At 38.9% G+C, this 22,929-nt stretch overlaps 1 protein-coding gene and 1 long non-coding RNA gene across 3 annotated transcripts in view; one reads left to right on the top strand and one right to left on the bottom strand.

Moving 5' to 3' along the window:
* Positions 1 to 22,929, bottom strand: part of uggt1 (UDP-glucose glycoprotein glucosyltransferase 1) — a 149,312-nt gene that overhangs the window by 49,149 nt on the left and 77,234 nt on the right. For both annotated transcript variants that reach the window (XM_069896581.1, XM_069896582.1), the window contains 4 exons: positions 18,237 to 18,331; positions 15,355 to 15,561; positions 10,914 to 11,045; positions 6,689 to 6,816 (listed from right to left, as the gene is read on the bottom strand). In XM_069896581.1, coding sequence (XP_069752682.1) covers positions 6,689 to 6,816; positions 10,914 to 11,045; positions 15,355 to 15,561; positions 18,237 to 18,331 — 562 coding nt within the window. The remainder of the gene's footprint in view (positions 1 to 6,688; positions 6,817 to 10,913; positions 11,046 to 15,354; positions 15,562 to 18,236; positions 18,332 to 22,929) is intronic.
* LOC138742318 (uncharacterized) lies at positions 11 to 21,728 on the top strand. The gene is made up of 4 exons (XR_011344052.1): positions 11 to 95; positions 3,833 to 4,028; positions 5,867 to 6,101; positions 21,546 to 21,728. It is a non-coding gene; the product is annotated as an uncharacterized lncRNA (long non-coding RNA).

Here is a 22,929-nt window from a genome sequence, read left to right as displayed (position 1 = left end):
TTTCCCAGATCTTTACATAGCATTTTCACATTGCAAGCAAATAATTAAGAATCATCATCTCAATTTGAGAAAACGAAAGTACTCTATAAATGAAGGTAAGCACATAATTAATCATTTGGAATTCACATCACTTCAATATTATTCAGTAAAAAGTTCAAGTTGTCTTAAAACAGGCAAAAAACAAATTTGTATAAAAAAAGATAAACGTTAGACTTGGTGTAAAGTCATACGACATAGAAAAAGGCCCATCGCCCCAAAGATGGGCAAGTCCCATTTGCCTGCTTTTGGCTCACATCCCTCGAAATCCAACCCATTCATGGACCTGTCCAATTATCTTTTAAATATTGCATTTGATCCACCTCCACTACTTCCTCTGGTTCCTCGTTCCACTGCTCTCTGTCTGAAGTCTCCTTTATTTTGTTCCCCCTCTTATCTTAAAGCTCTGTCCAGTTTTGCCCTCTCTCACCCTGGGAAAAAAAAGATAGTGATCCTCTCCCTAATCCCTCTTTCAATCCAGGGAAATAGTCGCAGCCTATCCAAGGTCAACCTTTTAAACCAAGACCACCAATCCTGCCAAAATCCTTCTGAAACAGCTCCGATTATTAATCACTTCTTTTTCCCTTCATCTTGCCTTGATCATGTTTTTCATAAATGGAGAGAAAAGGGTATCACTTCATTTTTTAAATTTATTTGTAGACGGCTGTTTTATGACCTTTGAGCATTTGTCACATAAATTTAATCTCCCTAATTTCTATTTTTTTTTAGATATTTACAGGTTAGAGATTTTCTGAGAAACCAAGTTACTATTTTTCTGTTCTCCCCTGATAGTAACTGTATTGACATTTTTTCAAGTTAAATCCCTGTCAAAAGGGTTTAATAGGATTCAATTATGGATTAATTTCAAAAATAAAATGCATTTCTATGAATAAAATTAAGAGTGCTTGGGAGAGCAACTTACAAATTATTCTTTTTAAGGATATATGGACCAAGTGTTTAAAATTGGCCCATTGATTTGTGCACGTCATTCACTTTTTCAATTGAAGATTGTACATAGAGCACATTTATACAAAGATAAATTAGCTAAGATTTTTCCTACTATCAACCCTGTATGTTACAGATGTCGTAATGGGGTTGTTTCCTTATTTCATATGCTTTGGTCCTGTTCAGCATTATACCACTCTTGGAAGGAAACTTTTAATGCATTTTCCCATATTTTCTTGGCTACTATTCCCATTACAGCTTTATAGATCGAGAACGGGCGATTATCGGTGTTGGATTGTCATGTGATAGCTTTTGCCACTTTAATGGCTATAAGATATATTTTGCTAAGATGGAAGGACTCTAATCCTCCCAGTTATGCTCAATGAACGACCCAAACCTTATCAGGCTTGAACCTCAAAGATTAGATCCAATGTTTTGAAAACTGAAGTTTAATAAAATGCAGCACACTTTTATGGAATATTTTAATGTTTAATGAATAATACCATGGTTTATTGTTTTGTATGTAACATATGAAGTGTTTGTAGTCTCTTCCTGAACTTACTTATTTACATATAAGGCAATTCACCAACATTCCATTACTGTTACCCTTTTGTTGGTTTAAGGCGTCCCAGCAACTTTTAAATTTTTTTAGTTTAGGTGCTAAAGATTTAGGATAAATTAGTTACAGTCTTTTTTGGTTTTTTTTCTGCAGGAACAAGAAATATAATGTTAAATTCTGTCTGTTTGTTTATTATTAGTTGCGATGTTCATTTTATTCTAGGCTACATTGTAATTATTCTGTACCTGTACAGCATATTTTCTTGCCCTTACACTTTTTGATGTGTGTGTGTACGTATATGTGTATATATATTATAAAATATAATTTAAAAAAATAAGAAAAATAGATCCTTCTGATCTTTCCTGCACCTTCTTTGGCTTAATTATATTCTTCCTAACGTTTAACAAATACACTGGCATACAATATTCCAGATGTGGTCTCATCAGTGTCTTGTAGAGCCATAACATGACATCATCAGTGCCCCATCCCATGAAAGCAAGAGGGCTATAAACCTTCTTCACCACCTGTCTACCTGTGTCGCCATTTTCTGGGAACTACATACTTGTACTGCCTGGTTCTCTCTGTTCTGCAATCCTCCCAGGACTCTTTCATTCATTGTGTATGTCGTGCCTTGGTTTAAATGACCAAACTGCATCACTTTACACTTGTCAGAGCAAAATTTCATCTGCCATTCCTTTGCCATTTTCTAATTCATCAGGATACTTTTTTAATCTTTGCTACACAGCAACAGTTCTCGTATAAACTGCAAGCTTATCATGCCTCCCACATTCTCCTCCAAATTGTAATATTAATGACAAACAACAGTGGACCCAGCACCGATCCCTGTGGCACACCACTTATCACAGGCCTCAGATCTGAAAACCAACCCTCAACACCACTCCCTCTCTGACTCCTTCCACAAAACCAATTTTGTATCCAATTGACAAGCTCACCATGTACGTGATCTGAACTTTACCACTTTACCATACGGGATTCTGTCAAAGGCCTTTGTAGACAACCTCTACTTCCCTCATCTCATCAATCTTCTTGATCACCTTTTCAAAATAGCTCAAATTTGTGAGACGCTATATCCCACGTATAAAGTTCTGATGGCTATCCCTAATGTGTCTGCCTTTCAAAATGCAGACAAATCCGGTCTGTCAGAATTTCCTCTTGTAACTTTCCCACCACTAATGATCAGTTCACTAGCCTCGAGATTCCTAGCTTGTCCTAGAAGCCCTTCTTGAATAAAGGCACAACATTAGCCACTTCCAGTTCTTCGATTCTTCACTGCGATTAAGAAAGGTACATAAATCTGATCCAATCTATTTTTCCCATGCTTCTCACAAAGTTCTCAGATGCATTTGATCATATTCTGAGGATCCTTAGTGCCTTGAGACTGCTATCACCTTTTCTTTAGTAATGTTGATATTTCCAGGAATCATTGTTCTCTGGGGTAAATTTGGAGCTTTCATTATTTTTTCCACAATATATGCAGATGAGAAGTATCCAATGAAGACCTCACCCATCTCCCATGGCTTCACTCATTGGTGACCAAAATAATCCTTTGAGAGTCATATTCTCTCGCAAGTAACTCTTTTGGTCTCAACATACTTATTGAATCTCTTAAGATTCTCCTTCACCTTATCTGCTGAAGTGCACCTCATTTTGGCTTTTGGTCAACTAGCATCTAAAATACATGCATATATTAAAGCAAATATTTAAGTACCATAAATAAAGTATATGCAGAAATATTTTTTTTTTATGATAGCAAAACACAAATGTACTAAAATCAGGGATTAGCTAATTATATACAAGGTCCAAAAAATTCAGAAGATGACAAATTCTGGTTAAAGCAGAGATGTATCAAAAGGTCAAATAATTCTCTATGTCATGTCTGGATTGCATGGCCAAATTCAAAAATATGTCACTCACCTTAACTTCAAAGTTCACAATAACAGCCACAACTACTTGGAGAAAAAAAAATCTTATTTGAGCTCCGTGCCCTTTTCATTTGATCGAATGCCACTTCCAGATCAAAGGCATACCCTCTGGCTGATTTTGACTCACTATGGGATGGATAGTTCATCTGTACATTCACTTCTTTCTGCATTTCATCCTCCAATTTTCAGCAGATGAAAACTTGAGTTTTGCCCAATATCAAAAATTCACCATTCCTCCACTAGTGGCATTCCTATTCAATGATCTTTAATACCTTAACTTTAGTCTTAACAGCTCCCCACAGATAACACATGCTTGACTGCTGCAAATTTTTTTTTCTTTTCCGTTTAGGATGTTACAGAATAAGCAATGCAGGTGTTCCTCAACTTAAGTAAAGAGAAAAGAGCAAGTTGAAAAAGAATACCACACCTACCATTTTTTATAATTGAATTTTGAATACCTTTATTCCATGCTGGAAAAAAAAATAACGTACACAGCTGAAAGCACACTGGGCATGAAGAATGTTTGAAGCATTAATTGCTGGATGGTGAGTAGCATAACTGCATATTGCAAGCAGGGGAACAGATCGGAATTTAAAATTGAAAGTACAGATCCAAACCATCATAACTTTGAAAAATTGTACGTCGGACCTGTACATCTAAATAGTTGCTTGCAATAGAATAATACAATACATATCTCTACTAGTAAATGAACAGCAATGTTTGGGAAAGTGCAAATAATGCAGAAAATTTGTCATCATCTGAACCCCAAGATCATTAATCTCATATTCTAAGTACACGAGCGTGACACTGCTCATAATTTTGGAGGACAGAGGATAATACAAAGGCAAGAGTGCTCAAGTAAATTAAGCATTTCAATAGCCTCTGACCATTTCTGAAAATCAAGATTTAAAAAAAACCTGGCAGAGGCAGATACTGCCTCGTTTAAGGGTGGGGGGGGGGGTCTATGGAGAGCGGGAAGTGATTTATCTTGATAAAAGAACAGGGGAATACTGATAAAGGTAATGGAATAGATGTCATCTGGAAGCAGAAGGAAGACACATAGAATTACAATGTCATGAGGTGCATAAAAAAGGTAACTGAGTTGTCTGAATTTAGTACAAACTGGATCATGGCAGATAGATTTATCTGACATGAAACAGTGACATGCTGAATGCAGGTGCTCTGTGGGATCAAAGGCCAAAGTAGAGGCTTAGAACAGCAAGGTGTCCCACTGTGATGCAACCAACACAACTAAAAGAAATGAATGCAATTGAATTTAGATAACAATAACAAAATATCCAATTCAATTAAAGATCCAAGTGTAAGAATGGACAGGAGATATTACTAATCATTTAATGCCATTATGAAATATGACAGAACACATTCAACGATGCACAAAACAATTCTCCACAGTGGAGAGCAGCAAATACTATACATCAAAATATCCAAAACTTACACAATGAAAAAGAATGTGAGCATGATCTCAGATGGCAAATGAGCCACATTTGCCAGGCTGATAGGCACACAGTTCTCATGCAGCTACCATTTCCCATTGGAAGCTCCTAATTTTCTTGAAATGTTCAAGCAAAATATTTACTTTTGATACTTTTAAGAATCCTTCAACCATAGTTCAAGTAATGTGTTCTTTCGAAGACTGCCACCAAAGTATTCCAAGATCCTTCAGGCTGAATCTTATCATTTAAGAACCATCTGCCAATGTACAGATTCTTATAAATCAGATTTTTCCCCCTTTCTGCTCTTTTTTACCTTTCTTCCCCTGAACCTTCATGTCGTTCTCCAACATCTGATCTTCCATTTCTTTTTTTTTTGGCTTCATCAAATTATAACCATATAACCGTTTACAGCACGGAAACAGGCCATGTCGGCCCTTCAAGTCCGTACCGGTTCACTTGAACAACTCCACTAGCTCCTATATTAAATTTGCTACTCCTTTACTGGTCACTTCAGTTTGCTTAAATCTCACACTCAGCAGACAAGATGACATGTTCACAAACTTGTCTGTTTAAGGCTCTTATCACAACAAGCACCAATTCCTCATTCACATAAGACTTTTGTTGAGATTGCTGATGAGTGCAAACAAACCATGAACAATTAAAGCCAGGCTACTGAAGATGGTAAAAGGTCAGAGTTTTAATTGAGAGGAACTATAATCCAGTGGCAGGGAATGGCCTAGAAATAATACAAATCCACCATAATTTTCTGATCATTAACTTCATCCAAATTAAAAACATATTTTGTTTATTGTCAACTTGACAAAAGGTTTTATTTTCCTGCATATTTTTGTACTGTAGTTCACCAATTTCAACTATGCTGTGTAATATAGAAAATACAGTAACATCCCCATTATCTTGCATTCAATCAGCTGGAAGCAAACAACTGGCAAAATAACCAAGGAAATAAATCAATTTTAAAAGTTTAAAATTGTAAAAGTAAAGTTTCTCCAAAGCAACACACAAGCCCTTGGGAGCAAACATTCAGCTAGCGGAGTGCCCCAGCCACAGCAGCTGTTTGAATAAAGTTTCAATAAAGTTGGGTTTGAATAAAATATCAGCAGCCAGGATGAAGAGCCACCCGATAGTGCTCCATTTCCCTGCCTGGTAAGTCTTTGTCTTTATTATTATATTATTAAGTATATTAGTACAGCTTGGGGTAAAGGTGGGGGGGCGGGGGGGGGGGGGGGGGAGAGAGGAGCTCATTACGACAGCAGCATGGTTAGGTAGCAGTTAGTGCAACGCTGTTACAGTGCCAGTGACACAGGTTTGAATTTACATTTTGTAAGTTACACAAATTACCTGATTTAAGTGAACTTTACATCATTACATCATTAAACAATACTGATATTTTCCCCCCCAAAAATTTCACATTTTGCACTGTCTTTTAAATAGTGCATTCTTAATTAGCCTTTGGAGTCTCAGTCAACCAGAAAATGTGTATATCTCACATTCATGATTCCCATAGGTCCCAGATAATGGGGATTTTACTATAATCAGAAAGTAGCTATAAAATGTATAATTCAATGACATGTCTATTTTTATTCTTCAAAACATATCTCATTACAAAATTGAGAAAGGATATTAATATTTCAGAACAAACATTCAACACCGTGAATTTAGTTGTTCAATCCCCTGGGTATCTTGGTTGAAACTACGACAAAATTGCTCATATAATAATTAAAATAACTCACAGATCTTCCTCAATGGATAGCATTTGAACCTTCATTTTGATCTTCTCTGCTGCCTCAAAAGCAATACTCTCCAGGAGGTGAAAGTCATTCTGATTGAAAATTTCAGTTTCTTCCAGTGGGCCAACAATCTGTCAGAATTTTAAAGGTAGAATATTATGCTTTTGGACACTCACTGGATAATTGACATCTTTGAGATAAAAATTCCTGTCAATTAAGTAATGGCTGTGATTTAATCTCAGTGCCATAAAATGGCAATATTGTAGGTTTAAAACTTCAACTGAAGTTTCAAGCTGAGATGAAAAGACTCCATTTTTTATAAATTATCTGAAGGCAGGTGGAAAGTGAAAATAAATGAGGTAAATAGATTTTCTTTTTTTCTAGATTTATATATATTCTTCTATATAAAAATGACAGTATATAATAAACATTCAATTATTTGCTTATTTTTGTTTTACAAATCTTTGGTCATTTTTGAGTAGCACTTTTCCTAAACTTCCTTGCACCATGTTTTTCACTTTTATTAACTCTTATTACTTCATAATTTCTGGTTTCTACACATGAGCCTTCTCTCCATTAAACACTGATTAATGCTTCACTTTTCTGATAGGCCTTTGTGCTTGGTATTCCATTCAAGAAATTGAGCTCCATAAACTTATTGACTGTAGACAGCTGCATTAATTTCAAGAGTGCAGGAGTTTGGGAACTTTTGGTGTAAACTCTTTTACAACAGATGGCAGCACACAAAATAAATACAATAATAGAAAACCCATCAGATCTACATAGTTGAGGAGTCTGAAGGGCTTACTAGGTCAGAAAAAACTTTTTTTAAACCAACCACAATGGTCCAACATGTACATTTATGGATTGCTGGCAGATATTTAAGTTGTTGAAGAAGGAAAATGTGGATACAGCGATAAGGGGGAAATATGGAGAGTCGGGATATAAGGAAATAGAAAGGCAGAAAAATGAATTGAGATTTCTAGATGTCAGAAGTGTAATGTTCTACTGACTTCACTAATGGTAGCACAAGACCGTTAGGAACAGAAATAGGCTATTCAGCCCATCAAGATTGCCCTGCCATTTGATCATGAGCTGATCCACTTACGCATTCAGCCCCGCTACCCAGTCTTCTCCCTATAACCTTTGATGTCCTGACTAATCAAGAACCTTCCAAACATTGTCTTAAATACACCCATTCACCTGGCATCCACACCTTCTGTGGCAAAAAAAAAATCCACAGACTTACCATTCTGTGGCTGACAAAATCCCTTCACATCTCTGTTCTAAGTCGACACCTTTCAATCCTGAAGTTATGCCCCCTTGTCCCACACTCTCCCACCATGGGAAATAATCTACTCTGTCCATGCCTTTCAACATTCAAAATGTTTCAATGAGATCTCCCCTCATTCTCCCAAATCTCAACGAATACAGGCCAAGAGCTGTCAAACGCTCCTCTTATGATAACTCTCTCATTCCCGGAATCATCCTTATGAAGCTCCTTTGAAACCTACCCAATGTCAGCACCTCCTTTCTTAAATGAGGAGCCCACAACTGCTCACACTACTCTGAGGTCTCACCAGCCTTATAAAGCTTCAACCTCACATCCCAGCTCTTATATTCTCTTCTCCCTTGAAATGAATGTCAACATTGTATTTGCCTTCTTAACCACTGATTCAACATGCAAATTTACTTTCAGGCTATCCTGCAAGAGGACTCCCAGGTCCCTTTGCATCTGGGTATGCTCAATTTTCTCCCCATTTAAAAATGTCTGCCTATTTATTTTTCTATCAAAGTGCATTACCATACATTTTCCAACACTATTTTATTTGCCACCTCTCTGCCCATTCTCTTTCTGCAGCCTCCCTGTTTCCTCAACACTACCTGATCCTCTACCTATCTTCACATTATTTTCAAACTTAGCTGCAGAGCCATTCATTTCATAATTTTAATCATTAATATACAACAAGAAAAAAAAAAAGAGGTGACCCCAACATTGTCCTCTATGGATCACCACTAGCAACTGGAAGCCAACCAGAATATGAATCCTGTATTCTGACTCTAATTCTTGTCAATCATCCAATGTTCTACCCACGCTAATATGTTTTCTGTTGTACCATGGGTTCTTGTTAGGTGGGCTCATTAGCGCACTTTCTCAAAGGCCTTCTGAAAACCCAAAAACACAACATCCACTGAATCTCCTTTATCTAGCCTTCTTGTCACTTCTTCAAAGAATTCTAATAGGTTTGTCAAGCAAGACTTTCCCTCAAGGAAATCATGCTGGCTTTGGTCTATCTTGTCATGTGCCTCAAGTAATCAGTAACCTCACCCTTGACTATAGACTTCAACATCTTCCCAACTGCTAATGTCAGGTTGACCTTTCTGCTGCCTCCCTCCCTTCTTCATAATTGCAATTTTCCAGTCTTTTTGGACCTCATCAGAAACTATTGATTCCTGAAAGGTAATTACCAATGCCTCCACGATCTCTACCACTACTTCTTTCAGAACTAGAGGGTGTAATCCACCCTTAGACCATTCAGCTTCCTGACCATCTTCTCCTTCCCTGATACCCATCGAGATCTGACATACTGCAGAGTTGCAAAATACTCATTTAGTTCCTCGTCTCCGATTATTATTTCTCCAGTGTCATTTTCTAATGGTCCTATATTCACTCTCACCTCTCTTTTACATACTTGAAGAAGCTTTTTGTATCCCTTTTGATTTATTTACTAGCCTACTTTCATACTTCATCTTTTCCCTCCTTATGAATTTTTTTAGTTACATTCTGCAAGTTTTTAAAGGCATCTCAATCCTCTATCTTTCCACTAATTTTGGCTTCTTTGCATGCCCTGTTTTGCTTTTACATTGGCTTTGACTTCCCTTGTCAGCCACAGTTGGGACATTTTTTCCATTTGGACATTTACTCTTTATTGTATTTATCCTGCAGCTTCCTCATTCCTTGCAGAAACTCCATCCATTGCAGTCTTCCCAACTGGTGCCCCCTTTCGATCTTCTTTGATCAGTTCCTCTCTCATGCCACTGTAATTCCCTTTACTCCACTAAAATATTGACACCCCTGACTTTATTTTCTCCTTGTTAAATCTTAAATTACATTGTGATTAGTGCCCCCGAATAGTTCCTCTACTCAAAATTCTCTAATCGCCTCAGGTGCATTACACAACACCCGATTCAATACAGCGGATCCTCTCACGGGCTCAACAACAAGTTGCTCTAAAAGCCATCTTGTAGGCTTTCTACAAAAACTCTCTCTTGAGATCCAGTCCCAACCTGGTTTTCCCAATCTACTTGTATGTTAAAATCCCCCGTAACTACTATAACATTCCCCTCTGACACACCTTTTCTATTTACTGTTGTAATTTGTTGTTCACATCCTGATTACTGGAAGTCTATATATCTCTGCCAATTATGTCTCTTCACCCTTGGCATTTCTTAACTCAACCCACAATGATTCTACATCTTCTGATCCTATGTCACCTCTTTCTTGCAATTTAATGTTGTTCCCTACCAACAGAGCCACAGCATGGCACTCCCTCTGCTTACCTGCCTATCCTTTTGATACACGCGTTTTCCGTGATTCATGGCATGGCCGTTGACCCTATGAGAATGTTCATCTTGTTTTTCATTCTGCAGGGTGTCTAGCCACCCTCTGCACCAGGCAAGCTTGGTGGTGGAGCCGGTTTAGAAATTATGGAAAGGACCTCAGAGTACTTATGGATCTGTTGGAATAGAACTAAAAGGAGCGAGGGAATTACTGTAGGTGGAAAAAAGGGGACAACAGTGTTTTTAACTGATTGAATTTAGTTGGAAGAGGAGCTAGCATTGAACCTGTCAAGCAGAAGCGATGAGGTCATGAAAGAAAATTTTGATAAAGGACAGGGGTTGGAAAAGGAGGGATCAAGAGAATACTTGGTCCCTAGATTAAATGTGGGATAGTAGGTGCTTTATTGGTCTGAGAGAATCAGATTGTATGTTTCCAAATTTCTCTTGCACAGCAGCTTGTTGAGAGCAAAGTTGGAGATGCAGCCAGTGCAAAAGAGTGACACAGAACTTGAAAACATTCAAGCAAAAGTAAAAACCATTTTCTGATCCAGGTCTCTCTATCAAGAAGTCACTTCAACAATATCAATGTGTTGAACAGTGTGCTAAGTACCAAATAAGAATCTGAACACCTCAGGAAATTTATTTCCAATAAAAACAAACTACTTACTCGTCCATTACTGATGATGGCTCTCTGCCCTCTGTTTAGCTTCACTACATCCTTGCAAAAAGAACGATGTGACAAAATGAAATCCAAATCGACACTCTCAAACGTCTTTTTGAATTCTTCATTTTCCATTCCCTACAGAAGGCAAATGATAAAATGGGCAGGCCTTGCATTAGTCACAGACAAATTAACTCTCTGAGCTCTGCCCTGGTTTTCAGGGACTGAAAAGCAGATATACTCGGTATCCCTATATTTTGAGAGTAGTTTTCTACCCAACCACCAGCTGGTTCATACCGGAGTTCATACTGTAGGTTACCCTTGGACCCAGTCCTGAGAATATATTATGAAAGGTTAAAAATGGCTGGAGTCCAAAGGGTTAAAGAAAAAAGAAACACATGATGCTATGAAAAAGAATGCCCATGCTCTGTTAACTACACAACTTATTTTAGGTAGTCACTAATGCATACATTTAAAAAATGAATAACTTTCATTGTTGCACTTTTGAGTGCATTCTCCATAAACTCTAATGGCACTTCAGATACAACTATCACCTTGATATTCTATACTGGACTCATGAAAAGTTGCCTGCAGGGTTGGTAGATGGAGAAGCATGTAAAGAGATTTAAGGAACACTTGGAAGACTTGGTTGTGATTTTCTCCTTTTTTCTTAAATTTTTCAAACTCTTCTTCTCCAACCTTGTGCTGCATTTGCATCTTCCTGCAATATATTCACTCAGATAGTGAATCTTTTTATATTTATCCATCACACGTCCACAGATCCTATGTTTTCTTTATTATTTTGTTATTGTGTCCTTTTTTATTGGGGTGATCAGTAACAGCATCTATATCTTATGTCAGAAATAATATACACTTCAACAATCAGAGAGTTGCAATGAGTCAGCAGTAACATGGAACAACCAGAGCTTCCAATAGATGATAGAGCTTTGAAAGAGTCAGGGTGGATGGGCCTTTAGCACATCATATATATATTTTATTCAAACTAGGACTGAAGTTGTGCTCTGGAGTACAGAAATTGAAGATATGATTAAACTTTGTAGGTAATTACAGCAAAACGTTAACTTTGGAATCTGTATTTGATAGAACTGATGGAACTAAAGCTTAGAAGTAAAACACAAAAATCTCTAAGCACCTTGATTGAAGTAAAAACACAATGCTGGAGAAACTCAGCAGGTCAAATATATAGCAACGATAAAAATACATTACTGACATTTCAGGCTTGAGCCCTTTATCAAGGTATGAAAAAATGTCGGCAGGCATCTGAATAAAAAAGTAGGGAAGGAGATGTGGTCGTGAAGGTAGGAGGTAATGGATGAAGAAGGGAGGGAGGGGACAGCAGCAAGTAAGAGGAGAAGGGAAGTGGGGAAGGAGAGCTGGAAGGGGGAAGGGTAGTGGGGGGAGGGAAGGGAAGTGGGTTAGCAGAAACCGGAAAAGTCTATGTTCATGCCATCTGGCTGGAGAGTGCCCAGATGGAAGATCGGGTGTTATTTCTCCAATTTACGGGTGGTCTTGGTGGGATAGTACACAAGGCCATGGACAGACGTGTGAGTGTGGGAGTGTGACACAGAACTCAAATGGTTGTCTACTGGGAGATCTTGGTCACTGGTTAGGATGGAGCAAAGGTGCTCAGCAAGCGATCTCGCAGTCTTCATCCAGTCTCTCTGATGTAGAGAAGTCCTCAAAGGCAGCATCGGATGCAGTAAATCAATTCTGTAGATATACAGGTGAAGAGTTGCTTCACTTGAAAGGCCTGTTTGAGGCCCCAGACCGTGGCGAGGGAGGAGGTGTGTGCGCAAGTGTGGCATTTCCTGTGGCCATAGTAGTAGGTGCCAGATGGGGCAATTGGTGGGGAGGGATGAGTATACGAGGGAGTTGTCCCTACAGAAGGAAGAGAGGTGAGAGGGAAGATGTGTCTAGTGGTGGGGTCCTGTTTTATGTGCCGGAAATTCTGGAGGATAATGTGTTGGATTTGGAGGCTGGTGGGGTGGTAGGTGAGGACAAGGGGGATTCTGTGTTTATTGCATCTGGTGGCAGAGAGAGGGGGGCCAGGGCTGATGAGTGGGAAATAGAGGAAATGCGGGTGAGGGCAGAGTTGATGGGTGTGGAGGGGAAGTCATATTTGTGAAAGAAGTCAGCCACTTCAGAAGATCTGCACTGAAAGACCTCATCTTGGGAACAGATTCAGCAGAGATGGAGAAAGTGAGAGCACAGAATAGAATCCTTGCATAGGACAGGGTGTGAGGAAGTCAAGTCGAGGTAGTTGTGAGAGTTGGTGGTTTTGTAAGGTATGTCAGTGAAAGTTTGTCTCCCAAGATGGAGACAGAGAGATGCAGAAAGGGGAGAGTGTTGTTGGAGATTGTCCAGGCGAGTTTGAGATCAGGGTGGAAGTTGGCCACAAAGTAAATGAAGTTGGCAAGGTCAATGCGGATGCATGTGGTAGCCGAATGTAGTCATCACTATAACAGAGGAGGCGTTGAGGGGTCTTGCCTGTGTAGGCTTGCAGCATGGATTGCTCTACAAAGCCCACAAAGTGGCAGGCATTTGATTTGGCTATCCTTTGATTTGGAGGAAGTGAGTTGAGTTAAAGGAGAAGTTGTTTAGAATGAGGACAAGTTCTGCCAGACAGAGGAGGATGATATTAGAGGATGACTGGTTGGGTCTCTGGTCCAGAAAGAAGCAAAATGCTTTTAGACCTTCTGTATGGGGGAAATGAAGGTATAAAGGGATTGGACATCCATTGTGAAAATGAGGCAATCCAGTTCAGAGAATCTGAAGTCAGTGAAGAGATGGAGGGCATGTAAGGTATTGCGGATGTAGATGGGGAGGGATTGGACTAGGGGAGATAAGATGAAACTAGTTCGGTTGAGCAAGAGCAAGCAGAAACAATGGGTCTAACTGGATGGTTGAGTTTGTGTATCTCGGGTAAAAGGTAGAAACGAGCAGTGCAGGGATGGGAACAAATGAGACTGATGGCCTTTGGAGGGAGGTAACTAGAGGTGAAGAGGTTGGAGATGGTATTGGAGACAGTGGCTTGCTGAGCCGTGGTGGGGTCCTGTGGGAGGGGTAGATAGGAGGTGTCTGAGAACTCCCTTGTGGCCGCAGGAGGTGCCACACTTGCGCCCACACCTCTTCCCTCATCACAGTACGGGGCACATTTCAAGTGAAGCAATATTTCACTTGTATATCAGCAAGATTGATTTACTGCATCCGATGCTCCCTTTGTGGCCTTCTCTACATTGAAGAGATTGGGTGCAGACTAGAAGATCGCTTGCTGAGCACCATCGCTCTGTCCGCACCAGTGACAGAGATATCCGAGTAGCCATTCATTTGAGATCTGTCTCACACTCCCACACTCACATGTCTGTCCATGGCCTTACATACTATCCCACCAAGACCACCTGTAAATTGAAGGAATAACACCTAATTTTCAATCTGGGCACTCTCCAGCCAGATGGCATGAACATAGACTTTTCTGGTTTCCACTAAACTTGCTCTCCTCTTCCCCCACCCCCCCCCCACCCCGACTACTTCCCTTCCCCGACCATCCCTCCTCCCCCATCTTCCCGCTCTATTCACCGAACCATCCCTTCTCCCCTTGCTTGCTGCTGTCCCCTCCCTCCCTCCGCCACCTATTACCTCCTGCCTTTGCGATCACACCTACCGCCCACTCTTTTATTCAGATACTTGCTGATGTTTTTCCATACCTTGATAAAGGGAACTTAATATAAGGTACATTGTGAAAATTTACTTTTTAAAAAAATGTTCAAGAAAAAGTATGCTGAATAATTAGTTTTCTTTGTGTGCTATACACAGGGATGAACAAATGATACTAACTTCTGAATACTTGTATTAATTAAAATGGTTTCTCTTTTGTTAGATCCAATATTTTTGTCCATGTTTCTGTCACAGAATGGAATTCCAGTCCAAGGCAAGAGTGCCCATTTTTGGGTGTTCCTTTTGCACATTGATCAACATGCAATCTTTTAAAAATTCCTATCAGCTCGGACATTAATTTCTGACAGCACTGATCTGACTTCAGTTTATAATGCAAAGGAAATAAAACAATGCAATCATATGTTATAAAATGTTACTGTTTGTATCTCATGAATAAATGATACAAACCAATTCACTGCCATCAAGCAACAAAGGCCTATAGATGGCAGCATCACTGGAGGTCAGGGGGTGGCATTGCGCGAGTCAAAGTGTCCCTCTTTATGGAGAGCTATGCACATGTGTCACTGCTACCAAGTGGGCAATATAAATGAGTAATTTGATACACTAATCTCACTATGCAATTACTGCACATGAAATGCTTTTATTTTTAAATTACAATACCGATTGTCAAAGAAAATCAAGGAACCAATCAACCTAAGCAAATAAAAGGACAGTGCTAACCCGTTTCACATTACTGAGAAAAATCACTTACTCCAACAGCAAATTCCATTACATCTGCCCCTTCTGCCAATGCTCGTGCAGTCTCTTCTTTAGTTAATTTGGTGATGAAGTTCTTGGCATTGTTCACATTTTGTGTCTTTAGTGCAGCCCAAATAGCTCTGGCAATTACAGTGTTCTCTTTGGTGGGTTCATTGATCGGATTGTTTATCAAACCAATTCTCAAGTTATTGCTGGATTTCTGAGAAGTAACAAATCAACAGATCAAAAGTCACACCAAAAAAAATCTAAAAGAAAACTTGAAAACTTCGGCACCAGAAGTGGTGAATGATAAATGACGTGAAAACATCATTGACGTTGAAAGGAGGGGACGTGACACAACGATTGGCAAGTTGTCTGGCTTTTGTTTGAAAAGACTGAAGCTAATAGGAGAATAAATAGTCAAAGAAAAGTTGCATCAAATTTGCTGGTGTAAAATTCCAACCTATTATGTCGCCCCCACCCTTGTCAATCATTGGTCATGATCTTTCTCTTCTGGTCTAAGACTAAAGCAGAGGCCCAATCCTTCTTCCCACCACCACCACCCTTGTACAACCAACCATAGCACAGATTTTAAACAAGATTTCCAGTTATTTTCTACCTCAACCCCCATAATCATGTCTCTGAGCTAAATTCTGGGCAACACATTTGCATTAAAATTCAATAAAGACCTGGATGCTTCTGAAGTTTGGAAATGGGAAATAGTTGTTGACACCCTATAGCAACTCCCATCTGGAATATCTAAGACAGAGAAATAAAACCATTTCAATTAAGAAACTACTTCCTTCAACTCGTGCCAAATAAAAATATCAATTCTCAGCTCTATTAATGGTTTACTGTTGCCAACATAATGAAACAAATGTTGACCATCTTAAGATAGAATTTCCATTCAAAGCTCTGCCCACGGATCAAATTATTGTCAAACAAATGTTAACAACTACAAGAGCAAGCCAAAGGAACTTAGTAATTATCACAAATGTCTACTCAATTGAGTTTTCAGAATCAGCTGTGTGATAGAAGCACAGCCAAGATCGTGCATTTTCCAGTCACTTGGGAAATTATAGAGCAAACACCATCTGTACAAAGAGCTTTCATTACACAATGAACAGGAGGCCGTCAGGAATGGAGCACATCAATTTATACTTATCCATATAATTTTGGATTTCAATGGAAACCCACACATAAATTCCTTGATTATTTCCTTCAAAACTGCATAGTCACCACTCAGCTCCTCTTTTCTTCAGAGGCAATAATGCTAATTATTACCATCAGAAGTTGTCAGCAGACAGGTAAGGTCATTAGCAAAGAACAGTGTGTGCATAATTCCACAGGTACAGAAAACAAGCATGCAATATTTAATAATCACCTGCAGACATATGTCTGCAATTTAGATATACAGATGTTCCGATTGCATGCGTACCATTGACAGGATACTTTGCTTAGTCATGATCAAACCAATTGGGTTGTGTGGAGTGCACTGAAAAGACTAGAAGACACAAAATTAATGGTAGGGCCTCAGGGAACATCAAGGAACAGAGGGACCTGACTGCAAAAGTTCAAAGATCATTGGAGGTTGCTGCAGAGCAAATCGTGGTGGTGTAGGAGTATGGAATAGCTGTATTTACTGCAGCATGGAATACAAAAGCAGGGAGGTTATAATAAAACTTTATAAGCATTTGTTAGATTATGGCTGGAGCAGTTTTAGTGGTCACACTATAGGATTCCAAGATATATACAATTGCACTGGAGAGGGTGCAGTGGAGATTCACAAATTACCTGGGACAGAATTTCAGTAATGAGGAGAAACAGGATAAGCTTGTTTTTCTTGGCAAGTTTGAGGGAGGATCTCTTAGAGGGACACAAAATTTTGAGAGGTGCAGGGATGGAAGAAAATTAGAATCTATTTCCCATGGAAGAAGTTTCAAAGATAAGAGCAAATGTTTATTTTTTTATATATATAAGCGATGGAACATTTAAAGAGGATTTGAGGAAGTTTTTTCCACCTAGTAGTCTGGGTGGAAAAAAGCTGGGATACCCTGTATGATGAGATGGTAGGGCCATCATCCAGGGATTTCCACTTCTGAAAGAGACAACCCAAACCACCTTCCACCACGTCATCGACCACTGGCCTTCAAATATGTCCCCTTCCTACTCACAATCCCATATTCCAGGACTTGCCAGTCTTATTTCTAAAAATCAAGGAATTCTCTTGCACTCTATGGAGTCTCTTTCCTTTCAATGACAGCCACAGTTATGAGTGATTTGTCTCTGCCTGGCAAGGCCAATGTGGCTCTAATGACTGATGGCTTCCTACAAGTGCTAAGTAGGAAAGTGGTGAGAACATCCTTCAAAGAAACCTGGCCCCATGGGAACTGCTCAGATCATGTTTTGGTGCTTCTTCCGAATCATCTCAACCTAATTTCTTAAGTATTTTCAACCAATATGATTTTTTTTTTTTAAAGATGCACCCAGAGTGGCACAGTGGTAATCACAACAAAGTATTAGTGCCACAGAAATAGATGATTATCCCATCTTACAATTTCTTTTCTTTCTTCTCTTAATATATTAATTGGGAACAAGCAGTAATTATACTATTTAGCTTCTGGTATTAGTGAACATCTAAGATCATTTTTCACGAGTAAGCATTATTGCTGAAATGAATTGGGCTTCCACTAGGTTTCTACTAATATTTACTTCCAATGGTGCTGTTTGAAATAGTCATTCAGTTATCTTTTCAAAACACTTCATCATCAGAGCCAATTGCCTAATAACTGCAGAATGAATATCAAACTTCCTTGGTTTGTGTGGTCCAATTTCTTAAAGCTATCACCAGTTAGATATACAGGGAGGCTTGTGGCTTTTGATGTGATATCTTACCAGGTGTTTAAGGGATTCATACAGCAATTGCCGCCCTAAAGAGTCATCAAAATCACCAATGATCCAAAATGTAAGTGGACGAATATACTTGTCATCTATTAAACCAAATGAAAAAAAAAACAAGGTGAATAAATTGTGTTGTGCAATTTATCAAACTATTTATTTCACTTACCATTAGATTTGACCCAGTGTACAAATATTCTTCATGTGCAGGCAGATATCAAGAGTTGTTTCAACCTGTTGGAGGGATACAAAGGCCACACAAAAATTGTGTGGTTATTTCCTTTGTGATAAGACAGCTAAAATTTAGTGTCCATAGCACATGATATAGCTCATGTTCCATTGTCACATAAGCTGAAGACAAAAGATCATTTATTTTAATTGCAACTGCAAAGTTAAGGATTTGGAATAAAGAACGAGTAGTCTTGTACCCATGACATCCAAAGTGAGAATATTACTCATCTTCAACTACTAAGTGAGCAAAGTCCACCCAATAATTAAAAAGGTGTACCAAAAATCGAAAAGAGTACATATTCTGGTGACAGAAATGTACAACTCTGAATGAACTCATCTAGTCCATCGTGCATGTCCAGTCTCTTTGAAAGAGGTATCCTACTAGCCCCACATTTTAAAAAACCTTTCCTCTAAATGAAAATTTATCCAATTTCATTTAGGTGGATCCAAAGGAAATAATTAATAAGAATTCTGTTAAATAATCAATTTGATGGAATCACTGTCTAAGTCTCGGGGTTCAGTGCCTGTTGGGAAATGTTTGGTGTCAAAGCTCAATAATTTTCAAATACTACTTTTAGTTGGGTTAATGGAATACAAATTCCATTATGTTCAAATAATCTCCTCAAAATGTGTTTTATTACATCATTATCTTGAATAAAACAATGTAGGATTAAGACTGAGTCACACATGGTGAAATACAAGGGAAAAAAATTACAACATGTAGCAAAGCCCCAGATGTGAAGTACACTGGACCATTTTTGCATCGCAGCAGGCTGGAAGCATCGATTGTCTTTAATTTGATCAAGCACAGGTTCAGAGTGGGAATAAGCCACTGCCTCGTCACAATAAAGGGCAGAAGATCATAATCTGGCTACAATTATAAGAAGGACAAAAATAATCTTTAGACTAGCACTCTCATTTAAAATAAATCCTCACTTTTTTCTCGCTTAGACCACTAATTAATCTAAAATTTAACAATGCAGCTCAAAATTGTTTTGGTTGGAGATATTCAAATTATGTTTGGAAGAGGTAGATTTGGCTGTAATACAAGTTTTAACAAAAATATTTTGATATATATTAAAAGGACCTGTGAATGCACAAGTTTACAGATTGTACATTGTGGGTTTTGAAATTATTTTATGACCTTTTAATGGCATGAAGTACATGAATTAATGGCGAGATTCACAGAAAAGCATTGTTGTGCCTCTTGTGTAATGACACACTTATCAATTTTCATGATCCATTTTCTTGATCCATTGCAAATTCCCACAACTGTGGGGATTTAGCCTTTCAGGAATCATCTCCCCTTCAAAGGAGAATAACATCATCCACATAACATTCCTTCAGTTGGAGAATGGTGGGTACAACAATAATGGGAGCTGGTGTGGGGAGAGAGTGTGCCCTACGGGGGTTAGAGATATCTGGATTTGCCTGTGAAGAAAAGTGCCCACAGGAAAAATGTTCTCTGTGCAAATGTGATAGCCAGGCACTCCTACTAGAAAACTACAAAGTTTTAGTTCTGATGTAGGCCAGAAATGTTAACTTCTCTCCACTGATACTGCCTAACCTGCTGAATATTTCCAGCACTCTACGATTTTTATATCAAGTTGCCAGCAAATTGATTTTTTTTCCTGCTTTTCAATTCTGAGGTCAGGGCAATGAAAGCCTACAGTGCAGACAATGTCAGCAAATGCCCCTTTGCCAATCTGCTTGCTCCTGCTGGTAGAAGCAGAAGTAGATGGAAATTCTCCCTCCTTTAGTATGGAATTTGTGTGGCCTTCCCAATGAAAGCTGAAACAAAGCACAGATCTGCAGTCATAGCCTGGAATAGTACTGGGGCGAGGAAGCAGGGAACTACCTTGGCCTTGACTTCCACAGGCAAGACCTGAAACATTTCCTTTATTTCTTTTCCCATGGATGCTGCCCAACCTGCCATGTGTTTCCAACATGTTCAGTTTTATTTCGTATTTGATGCATCAAAGGTTTCTTCGTTTTCATGTACACATCAGGTTGATGGCTGCGGGAGATTACAGGATGAATATATAATGCAGTTTTTGAGTAATCTTCATCTTTTCAAAAACTAGGTTTGCAAACCCTAATTATCTCTGGGTAAATAAATATTTTTTTCCTGATATTTTTGAAAAATCTTACTGGGAGATTAATTTTGGCTATTGTGCCATTGTTGAGGTCATTTGGAGATGCAACTTCAAAATAAAATACGAATCTGTTACAACAAATAAAAACCTTGCATCTGAAAACAGAATTTCCTGATGGATGCTATGACATCCAGAAATGAAAGCAATAATGCTCTAATCCAGATTAAGTCAATTTTCAACAGTACCACATCCTTTCACAGGAAATCAATTAACTGTGGATCATTGATATCTGAAATAAAACACAAAGTGCTGGAAACATTCAGAGAATCGGGCAACATCTCTGAAAAGAGAAGCAGGGTTAATGTTTCAGACAGAAGATATTTTATCCGATTTTTGTGGAGCTATGGGAACAATTTCAAAGCAATTTTAGACAATTATTGTTGGTTGCAGTTAAGTACTCATTTTCAATTCTGAAAGAATCATTCCTGGCTTACAAGAAAGATACATAGAGTCCTTATCCCTGAATCTATAACACACGGGTCTGTTATACAACATGGAAACAATTTATGAGGAAACAATGCTGAGGTTCACCTGCACTTGTTAACACAAAAACTGGCAATAAACATTTGGCATCTAACACTACCTGAATAGGTGCCAGCCAATCATTTGTGTTCAATGATCACAAGCAGCAGGATTCATTCTGCCTGCATTCATTACACTGACAGCAAGGGGTATTACAATTCAACACAAATAAAATGTGAAGTAGCAGGATAACAACTGTGTGAAGCTTCGTAATGAATATCAATGATCATGCAGATGTGAAAAGTTTAAAAAATCCAAGATAGAGGCAGAAAATACTAGAAATGGCTGTTTAGGTCGCATTTATGGAAAATAGAACAGGAGGTTAATTAACGTTTTAGGTCAAAAACCTTCCCCAATTCTGACAAATGATCTTTAATTTAAATTTTTTTCTTTCCAGATGCCGGCTGATGTTGTCATGCAGATTGATCTATTCCTGTAAAGGAGTGTGACACGGTTGTTTACAGATAAATACTTTAAAAATAATGTACTTCGTTATTGTGTGTTAAAAGTTAAATTATACAGCCTTATTAAAAATCATGTGTGCCATGCAAACTTTAATGTTCAAGTCTCCCTATTTCTTCCAACAAATTCAAAGCAATTACTTCTGAAGCAACACCAGCAGGTTATTGCCAAAAAAAAATCAATCATGTTGATCTGGTGCAAGAATAATTAGCTCACAGTGAATTACTTTTCCACTCAATTGCATACCAAAGAATTCCATCTTAAAATTTCCTCTGAACGCTAAATGGTTGAAAAACTTCAATGTGCAACCTCATGAAATATTTTTTGACACTGTCACCTTGCCCCTTTATTTCTGCTATGATAATGGTTGTCACTTATATCACTATTTTTCATTTGACCCAAGGCAGTTGCAATCAACATGCTGCTTGGATGACATTATAACTGAACCCAAAGGAATTATCATTGAATACACAATGACAGACAATTTCTAAAAAGGGGCCATGAACAGTGCTCAAATTGAAGGATTTATCTCAGTTGCTCCTTTTCAGTTTCTTGAGGCACAGGGAAATGCACATCTAACTGCTTCACAGAGTAGTGAAACAAACTACTCTTTGCAGACGATGCCGCTTTAGTTGCCCATTCAGAGCCAGCTCTTCAGCGCTTGACGTCCTGTTTTGCGGAAACTGCCAAAATGTTTGGCCTGGAAGTCAGCCTGAAGAAAACGGAGGTCCTCCATCAGCCAGCTCCCCATCATGACTACCAGCCCCCCCACATCTCCATCGGGCACACAAAACTCAAAACGATCAACCACTTTACCTATCTCGAATGCACCATTTCATCAGATGCAAGGATCGACAATGAGATAGACAACAGACTCTCCAAGGCAAATAGCACCTTTGGAAGACTACACAAAAGAGTCTGGAAAAACAACCAACTGAAAAACCTCACAAAGATTAGCGTATACAGAGCCGTTGTCATACCCACACTCCTGTTCGGCTCCGAATCACGGGTCCTCTACCGGCATCACCTACGGCTCCTAGAACGCTTCCACCAGTGTTGTCTCTGCTCCATCTTCAACATTCATTGGAGCGACTTCATCCCTAACATCGAAGTACTCGAGATGGCAGAGGCCGACAGCATCAAGTCCACGCTGCTGAAGATCCAGCTGCGCTGGGTGGGTCACGTCTCCAGAATGGAGGACCATCGCCTTCCCAAGATCGTGTTATATGGCGAGCTCTCCACTGGCCACCGTGACAGAGGTGCACCAAAGAAGAGGTACAAGGACTGCCTAAAGAAATCTCTTGGTGCCTGCCACATCG

This window comes from Narcine bancroftii, chromosome 9 (genome assembly GCF_036971445.1).
Source record: "Narcine bancroftii isolate sNarBan1 chromosome 9, sNarBan1.hap1, whole genome shotgun sequence".
Classification (NCBI taxonomy): Eukaryota; Metazoa; Chordata; class Chondrichthyes; order Torpediniformes; family Narcinidae; genus Narcine; species Narcine bancroftii.
The sequence above is the reverse complement of the archived record's forward strand: the minus strand, read 5'-3'. Positions and strand labels throughout refer to the sequence as shown.